The sequence below is a fragment of the Asparagus officinalis genome, chromosome 5, assembly GCF_001876935.1.
Source record: "Asparagus officinalis chromosome 5, Aspof.V1, whole genome shotgun sequence".
Taxonomy (NCBI): domain Eukaryota; kingdom Viridiplantae; phylum Streptophyta; class Magnoliopsida; order Asparagales; family Asparagaceae; genus Asparagus; species Asparagus officinalis.
The window spans coordinates 114,751,071-114,760,505 of NC_033798.1; the positions used below are offsets into that span (position 1 = coordinate 114,751,071).

Consider the following 9,435-nt stretch of genomic DNA (forward strand, 5'->3'; position numbering starts at 1 on the left):
TATAGATACTTGACCCTCCAAATTCAAAGTATTCATGGTTTTCTATCCAAGAGTTTATTAACGTCAAGTATCTTCCTTCCATACATATACCATGGCCAAGCCTATGCCTGTCCGGTTCCTTTTTCTCCTTTTGTCTCCTGTCGAGGTTGTGCTTAATGGAAGTTTTCTTTTGTTAAAAGCATAGACAAATTGAAACTTGTTTATAGTCAAGTCAAACTTTTATAACATATCACTAGAACATGAATCAAATCATAGGATGCACCAACTGTATCTTAAGATACATTGACCAAATAGGTTCATAATAATATCTGCATTATTATTTTTTTGCATATTGTATCAAATTGTAAAAGATGTGTCACATATCGTAAGAAATTGACAAGTATCATGACCACACAACTCTTTTCTTTGACATTTTTCCAATATGTGAATTTCTTTAACACCTTACAAGTTACAATCATTGTGATTGGAAGGTGACTCCAGTTTATCATTTGGATTATTTGGTGTCCAACAAGCTATCAACATACTCAAGACGTAACTTCCTACCTTTCTGTCTAGACTCGGTTGTAGTTTGGGAAATTTATAGGCAAATAGGTCCTTGGGAAATTTATAGGCTAATAGGTCCTTGGGAAAACATCTTGAAGCAGATAACTGCTAATAAGTTACAAAACTTCTTTCTTTCAGAAATGGAAAGCGTATGTCGGACAAACTAATTACCGATTTGAATAGTGGATCCACTATATTAAATATGATCTACGTTCGGACATTGGAGCCAAAGTATAAATCTTCATGTTAAATATCTATCAATTATCTATATCTTGGGTCCACTTGATTCGTAACAGGAGGAGCTTTCGATATCAGTTATTGGCCACACGGGTCTGCAGATTATAGGTGTAGGAACAGCAACAATACAAATTAATCCTGTACCCCAAAGTGTATCCCAAAGTCTCATGGACATGAATCCTTTTTTCTCCTTTATTCAGCTTTGTAATTTACCATTTCTGCTCTCAGGTTCACAACCACCTTGTCCGTCAACCTATAGATGCCATAATCGTTGCGCTGTCTCTCAGCCCCTGTTGGAAATTGGACAAAATCGAAAATAGGAAGGTAGGAGAGTAAGCAAGCGTGTGTGAGTGAGAACACCATTTCTTTTTGTTAAACCTATTGGTTTGTCGCAATAGAAGTCGTAAAGTTTTTAGTGAACTGCATACCAAACATTACAAATGTTAGATAAGGTAAATCATTATTGATTAACATAACAATTAAAAAAGAGAAGCTTTCTCGCTTCCTATGTGGCTTTCGGTTTTAAAATTCATAAATTGAATATGGAAATACATTGTAGTTATATTGAAGCGGAAGGTGTCGGTGCACTTCCACCTCTTGCCAGATTGGCGAACATTAAAAAAATGTCTCATGTATCCCCATTTTCTTTGTTTCTCCTTCGATTCCAATTGTCAAGCAGATCCTTGGAGTATTGCCATTTGTGCATCTCAATATCATTATATCTGCTATGTTCATGTGTTTTCTGACTGCCAGAATTTGAGATTATAGAATTTCACTTTAATATAATGGGTACTTTATGAGCACATTGTTTTCCAGAACTTTAATTTAACCGTCCCTGCTGTGATCCTATGAACCACGTCCTTGTCGATCACCATAAGGTTGATCAATTTATTTCTGACTAACGAAAATTGTTATCAAGTTTTTCTTGGCCATCAATCTTAACTATATGCTCATTTTATAGGATCTGCTAAATTACATGCCATATATTCCATTTTAATTATGCTAATTTCGCATTCTTGAGATTCTGAACTTCTCTCCATCTTTCGATTTTTTTGATTTTTTTATTTTGATTTTTACTTTTTTAAAATTTTAAGGAAAAATATCCTTCTTTAGTCTTCGTTAAATGTTATCGTTGCCAAACATGCACCACAGCACTTCATGCTAAGCATGCCCAAATAAGTTTTCATAACGAAGAGAAGCCTTTCATGATCAGCATCCTGTATTACCAAACAATTGCTACTACAGTGTTACTGTACATGTGTACTTGAGCCATAAATATATACTAATTTTCACAGCAGTCAGGCTTCAATGAAATTGAACTTCTAGTATGTTCCTGCACATTTTGGCCATAAATGACTGAATTTTTAACAGACAATGGATGTGATATATCTGTGGTTGTCATTGTGCAATCTTGCCAAGAGACATAGATCATTTTCGCAACATATGCATCTAACTTGTTTAGATTATAGATCATTTTCGCAACATATGCATCTAACTTGTTTAGATTACTTCCAAATATGCCTGCCTTTCTACTTATTGATATGCATAACTGAGGAGTTTTATGCCTTGTTTTAACAATATCTGTGGCATGTTAATTGGTGCATTCAATATATTAGCTTGGGTATGTGCGGAAGAAAGGTGAACGATATAAGTATTTACTATACAATTGCATGCAGATAGCGCGAGTGCAAATTTATGCACCCATACTTCGGTGTTCTTGGTGTTTGAGTTTGATGATTACCATGTGCAAGAGTCTGAGTCAGCATGTAATTTATATATGACTAGGAATTATATATTTTACCAAGTATCATCAGTATATATTGATAAGAGTTTATCAGAACCTCAAATCACATTCTTTTTTTGAACCTAAACCTCAAATCACATTCTTTTCATATTGTTGCTTTGTTTCAAGAGTTGTGGTGTTTGCAAGTGGACAATTTGCATAAATAGTAATTAAAAAAACTAGCTTGGCTGATAATGAACTGCAAAATACTATCTTAGATATAGGAATGGGGAGCGGGAGGGAGGCAAGTGAAGGCTGGCCTACTGTTCTTCTCCTTTTTTCCCCCTTAGTGCAAATGACAGGTTAATTTCTTTCTTTCAAGAATGTTAGAGGACCAAATCTCATACTCTAATATTTATCCAGCTCGGTCGAAGTGGAAAGATGATAAAAGATAAATGTTATCTGAACAGGAGTAGGGACAAGGAAGAGATACTTAAAAAGGATTGTCTAAGGATTTTGGTGTGAGTAAACTTTAGTTGGCATATTGAATAAGGCAACCGATAGGAACTTGTGAGAATGACTTGAATATATAAATTTTTTCCTGCTTACATTTGTCATTAAGATCTTTAAGCATTCTTACAAACCTTCCACAATATCTGAGATTTGCATCGAAGGTCCTCTTTAATCCATTTATGGCACGAAATTATTCTCCAGACATTTTGAGCAAGCATCTTATCGTTATTATAGTTTCTTTTAAGGAATTTGTATTATGGTATATGTCATCTAGGGTATCTTCTTGCTTAGGACTTTGCACACCGTTAAGAATCTCTGCTTTGGTGTTCTTTCGTGTTCATTGCTCGTGATCATGTAATCACCGTAGTTGTTCATCAATTATTGCTTCCACTCGTTAGCTTTCACCTAGCTTTTTATTCCAATTCTATCTGTGTTGCCTTTTCCTTCCTATTAACAAAACCCTCATCTGTGCAATTTGGATGAACCTATAATGTGACTTTTAGTGCTCGAAGCAATTTCCTTTCTGTTGTTCTCTCTATACGGTCTTGTTTTTCCTTCATATTCTGGATCTATTATGGTAACCATGTTAGGCTAGCTACTGGTGAATGTGTTGCCATCTTTGGCCTCACCTCAACTGTGTGCTACAGAGATAGGAGGAAATTGTTTTGCAGGATAGCAGAAAACATGATAAATTTTCCGCATTATTCCTATGACTTTGTGTTACTCTTTTTTTCCCTTCCCTATTTGTATCTGATGAACATGAATAGAAGAAAAGTAAATCAATTAATGTCATCTAGTGATTCTATGTTTTTTAGCCTGCTTTAGCTATGGAACAAGAGTAAGAAATTCATTAAGATGCTATTAGTTTGTTTTGAGATAGTGTGATATACATTGTTGTTCCATGACCCCATCTGCTTAAGTACTTCAATCGAAGAGTTTCGCTGGGTTTCACGAGGCTTGTATTCATCCCTCATTGCAGGCAGTTAAAATTAATCTTATTGGGCCCCATATTTATTATGTTTTCCTGAGAAAGTCATGTTTCCATTATTGGTATTCCTACGTGGAGCCCGCTTGAGGAGTTTTTTTTATATACTTTATTGGCCCATTTTTTTATCACATTCAGCTTTTGGATGAAGCGTCTATATGACAGTTTATTCTTAGCAACGCATTTTCTTGCAGTATATTAAACTGTAAGAAAATATGTCACGTTCCCTGTATATTATGAAAGTTTGTTAAACGTTCCCTACCATCGTCTACACCTATTTTTGTAGATGTTTGTCTTGATTTATTAACTTTTCGTTTTACTAAGTGTTTTCATTTTCCTAATGCCAATTTTTATGTACAATTTTCAACAGCAAGAACTGGTTCATGATTTGAGACTAAGATATCACCAAGCACAACTATATAGTGTCCTCTGAAGGAATAAAAGCTTCAGCCACCGGCATGGGTCAGAGAACTACACTATGCACTCAGCAACTGCTTGAAATGCAGTCGGGACAAGATGTCAGTCACATCTATCCTGATCGCTGCATTCGCACAGGACAAGTTGCTGACTACACCAATCAGAGTGTTCGTTCTTCGATGTCAACTTCTGGAAGTACTATGGAACAGGGTCTCTTGTTTAGGGACTACAACGACAGGACTGCTTTCTATGGAAGCCAGTATAATGGTTTCCAGCGGTTCCAGTCAGTTGGAGATCTTGGACTAGGAGCTGTTACTCCACCCAATTTCTGTATACCTTCCATGTTACCGTCATCTAGCAGAAACTTCCCTGCTGAGAATAATGGTTCCTTCGACCACTTCCCACTTATAGACAAGTTTGGTATGCATAATGAATTCGCTGATAGTACCATAGGAGTTGGCAAAAGGAAGAATGTGGATATACCTCCAGGAAACCAGCACAGTGTTGATGGACCTGCAAGCTCTAGTCAGGCATTGCCTTTTCTTTCCTTAAACTGTGGATTGCCACAGTGGGAGCAGTCATATGAACCAGGGGTGAATCAGGCTGATTCTACAAATATTGAGCATCCTGGGTACCAAGAGGTAGGAAATATCCAAACAGCAGAGGGATCTCATAGAATGAGTAGTAGATCTAGTGCCATCAGTCTTCAACCAGAACCTGCATATTTTCATCCTAATTATGTGCTTCAAGCGACTCATATGGGTCATGCCTTGCATCCTGCGAGCAACGTGTGGATGTCACAATTTGGCACTGAGAATAATGCTGATGACAGGGCATCTTCTAATTGGATTTACAACCATCCGACGTCTCATCTACATGGTAAGCACTTGTGTTTATCCTGGATATTACCATTTATAAAACGTGGATAATGATGTTAATATGAGCAATAAATGTTGGTTTTGGTGGTTCGAGAAGTGCACTCAACCATTTATAAAATATAAAGGAATTGCATCTATAATACATAATGGTTTTTCTTTCTAGTCTAGATTGGAGTTTGAATAGTTTTGACATTGGAGAAACATAATAGGTTTCATTATTTTCTCAGGAAGATGCCTTCATTCAAATGCTTTTGGTTTGACAAATATGGGCGTTCAGGCATTCCCTGATACCTCATCCACTGCAAATGCTGGAGTCATTTTCAGTCATACACCGCAGCCTGGTTTTCAACATCTAGCACCTGTACAAACCATGCAACACCCAAGCTATGGCCAAGTTCAAATGCAAGCACCTTCTTATCAACATCCATTCAATCCCTTGCATCCTGTCTATGTAAATCCTACTAGTCATGGTCCAAATTCAGGTTCCAGATTTCCATACTTTCCATCCGGTGCTGAACAGATTTTCAGGCCTCGCCATCTACACCATGCAACTCCAGATTTTAGTTATGGAGGTGTGAGGATTTTATCCTCAGAGGTAAATTTTATCATTCTGACTCTTTATTCGAAGTTTTTTCCTGCTCTAATGGTTTCTTGAATATGCATGTATGCATCAAACTGTTTGATCACTGATTGAAATTGAAGCCTTTCTACAATATGCCAGTGATGGGAAATCTTAGAGGTGCCAAAATTGAGTTAAGGGACCACTAGCGTGCTAGTGCAGTCCCGTCTGGTATACTAGTCTACTATTTTGTGTACATTTATGGATTACAAATTTGAGTTGTGGGGGCATTAAAAGGAAAATTGCATTACCTTAGCATTCTGGAGATTAGGACATGATTGCTAGATGAAGGATAAATATGAAATGTATCCAACACTTCTGGCTAGTGTTTCTTATTGGAACAAGTCAAGCTTTTGATCATTAGCAAATTTTAGTCTTGCTGTTTGATCTGAACTAAATGGTAAGCTGCAAATAGTAGCATTGAACATGCAACACAAAAGATATGTGATGGTCACTGATCCATATTTTTCAACTATTTCTTCTTCTTTTTTTCCTGCACTGAATTTGTTTGAGTCAGTTTGCCTTGATTTCTATAGACTCTGCTAGTACTTATTGCAAACCTGTACATTGCAATCTTTTACTCGAAATTAAATAACTACTGTAACAACCATGTATTGTATCAAAAAGGCCGAAATGTTGGGCCATGTTTATCAAGCTAATAGACGTGCTATCTTTGTGCTGAACGGTTAATATAGGACTTAAACATGTCACATGTTTGACGGATTAGGCAGTTACTCTTAAGAGGTATGGATACCCTTGTTTAAAAAAAATGACTGCCTTGCAAGGTAAGAAATTTGAAATACCAGAATTAGATTCTACCTTTTTAACTCTTAATTGAAGGTCATCAACTGTTGATTTTTCTTGGCACGTGTAGGATGCTGCGGTTGTGGATAACATCTCAGGGTTTTCTGGAGGAGGGAATATGATCGACCAGCACGAAGATATGCGACTGGACATAGATGAAATGTCCTATGAGGTAAATAAATAGATTCTTTATGGATTTGAGCTTGCTTATTGGGCCTCCTTGTTGGGTGCGCCTGAGTCCCTTGCCTGTTTGCAGCAATTTTCTTTATCTGCATGATACATTCTGCTTTCAAATGTGAAGTTTGAGATATAGGGGGGAACTTTTTAGCTGAAGTGTGACCATGGCAATCAAGAACGTTCTGGATTTAGTTTGCTCTCTAGTAGTAGATATCATTTTTCAGTAATGTCGACTTTCAAATTGCCTCAACAGGAGCTCTTAGCCTTGGAAGAACAAATCGGAAATGTCAAAACTGGCCTGACTGAAGAATCCATCATAAAGAATCTCAAGACGAGTGTGTATAATTCACAAACATTGCTGCCATCAGACAAGTTATGCAGATTTTCTGAAGAGACTGATCCTTGCATCATATGCCAGGTACGTTATGCCATTTCTTGACTCTAAGCATTTCTGATCAATTTCTTAAGCTTAATCTTCATTGTCGGTAGAAGTAGACATCCTCTTCTATTGGTTATACCAAGGGTTTTGAATTTTTCAGGTGGAGTATGAGGAGGATGAGATCATTGGCACTCTGGACTGTGGCCACAATTATCATGGGGACTGCATAAAGCAATGGTTGCTAGTGAAGAACTTGTGCCCAATTTGCAAAAAGACGGCGTTGGCTGCGGATAATAGTGAAGGATAAGGGGACCGTATGTGTATTTATTTGTTTAAACTCGTATATGGTGTAAATAACTGTGGATAAATGCTGTCCTTGCACCAGATACATTTAGTAGTGGTCATAGACGTTAAGGCAAGCTTAATAACTGTACAGAAGCAAAAAAAATTGTTCATTTTGTTAGACATTTTAGCTAGCATGTAGATGTTGTCATTTATTACTTAGTAACTTAATCAGCAGAGTTCTGATAGATCTGTTGTGTTTATTTCTTGTGTTTGAAGCGAATATATGCAAGCCTTTGCCTCTAAATTAGAGGCAGGCCATTGTCGCTTGGGGATTTAACGTTGGTTGTTGGTTTAGCATTTCTTATATTGACAATATACTTTTATTATCTGATGATGAGCAAAGTCTGCGGTGGTTATTTCCGTAGACGTTGTGTTAATGGCGCATCAAAAAATAATTGTCCCTGTATTAGTGCAATACATGGGGCTTGGGAAGGAGTCTGCTAGTCCAATGATATTCCTTCTCTTGGTACATTATTAATACTATAGATAAAGACCATTTGATAGGTTTTCAATCTAACTTTCGTAATTCTTCTTCATTCGATTTGAAAAAAAGAAAATGCTTATATTCTTGAATATGCCTGTCATTTATTAAGTCCTACGATGGGACTCTTGCTCTTCGCTCTACTGATTCTTATTTATTTCTGTTTAGCTTTCCAAGAAGTTCAGTGGTTTTGGTTCCTCTTTTAGTTCCTGATCTCGGAGCTGTTGACCCTGCTGCTTCTCTTCCAGACCTCATTTAAATGGCGACGGACCATTAACCCAAGGCGAAACAGAAATGAATAGAACGTAGAATTCTTATTTCAAATGGAAAAAGAAACTTATTTTCCCCCTACAAACAAGACAAATGCTTTTTCTCCCCCTCTTTACAAACATGTTGCTAACTAAGGGGCTGTTTGGTTCCGGTTTTTGGATGGGTAAAAAGGGAAAAGCTGCCATATAGAGGAGATATTGGGGGAAAGCTACCAAAAAGCTGCCATTTTTGGCAGCTTTCCTCCTTTTTACCCATCCAAAAACCGGAACCAAACAGCTCCAAAAGTTACAAACCCAATGTTTGGCTCGTGTGAAATCAAGTGAAGGCTGAACATGGCAGAAAAAAAAGCCTTCTTATAAGTAATACAATTGCCCACCCTCACCACATCAACCATATAAATATATAAAAGCCTTGTATGTTGCGAAATGGGTAATATCATGCCAAAACTATCATTTGACATGGCTCTTTGAGAACCTACAGAGTTTCCCGCAGTGTTACTATTTGTTTTCATCTCCTTTCATATGTTCCTCAGCCAGCCTACATTCGGCCGAGAAACCAATTACAACTGTCATGCCCATAAAAGCAAGAAAAAACGAACCGGTAAAAGTCCAGCGCAAAAGTATGAATTTTTTTAACAGCACAATACAGATCCAAGAGGCGCAACATTCGACAAGGGTAAAGTGAGCATGACTTTCGATTACGGTATGAAAAGTTCAATACATAAATGAAGAAACAATAGTACTCTCCACCACAACAATATTTCAACAAATCCAAATCCGAGTTCTTGTAGCAACACAACAATTTAAGCCTCTCTCCATGCCATCATCACATGTAAAATCTGTGAGACAATTTTCCTAAGATATTGCCCTTATTACCGCAAGTGCATCAACAAGGCGGATGAACATAGGGTAATAACTCTGGGAGCAGCAGAAATATCCTGAGACCATAAAGCGCGTCCTACTCTAAGACGAGCAGCAACCAGCTTTCTTCACCGCTGATACATCATCCTTAGAGCCAACATTGATGGTCTGCCCCTTTGGTAAAGTAGTAGGATCATCACCAAC

General features: G+C 37.3%; 2 protein-coding genes across 4 annotated transcripts in view; one reads left to right on the forward strand and one right to left on the reverse strand.

The window, feature by feature from the left end:
• The window catches only part of LOC109840782 (E3 ubiquitin-protein ligase Arkadia-like), a 17,040-nt gene extending 9,143 nt beyond the window's left edge, over nt 1-7,897 (forward strand). For all 3 annotated transcript variants that reach the window (XM_020409545.1, XM_020409544.1, XM_020409546.1), the window contains 5 exons: nt 4,372-5,297; nt 5,524-5,891; nt 6,790-6,891; nt 7,150-7,314; nt 7,436-7,897. In XM_020409545.1, coding sequence (XP_020265134.1) covers nt 4,460-5,297; nt 5,524-5,891; nt 6,790-6,891; nt 7,150-7,314; nt 7,436-7,582 — 1,620 coding nt within the window. In that variant the 5' untranslated portion in view covers nt 4,372-4,459 and the 3' untranslated portion in view covers nt 7,583-7,897. The remainder of the gene's footprint in view (nt 1-4,371; nt 5,298-5,523; nt 5,892-6,789; nt 6,892-7,149; nt 7,315-7,435) is intronic.
• LOC109840783 (ras-related protein RABA1f-like) overlaps nt 9,037-9,435 on the reverse strand; it is a 3,369-nt gene continuing 2,970 nt past the window's right edge. Inside the window, 1 exon segment of the mRNA XM_020409547.1 lies at nt 9,037-9,435. This exon segment is cut by the window's right edge and continues 11 nt beyond it. Within this exon segment, the coding sequence (XP_020265136.1) occupies nt 9,334-9,435 (102 nt within the window). The 3' untranslated portion in view covers nt 9,037-9,333.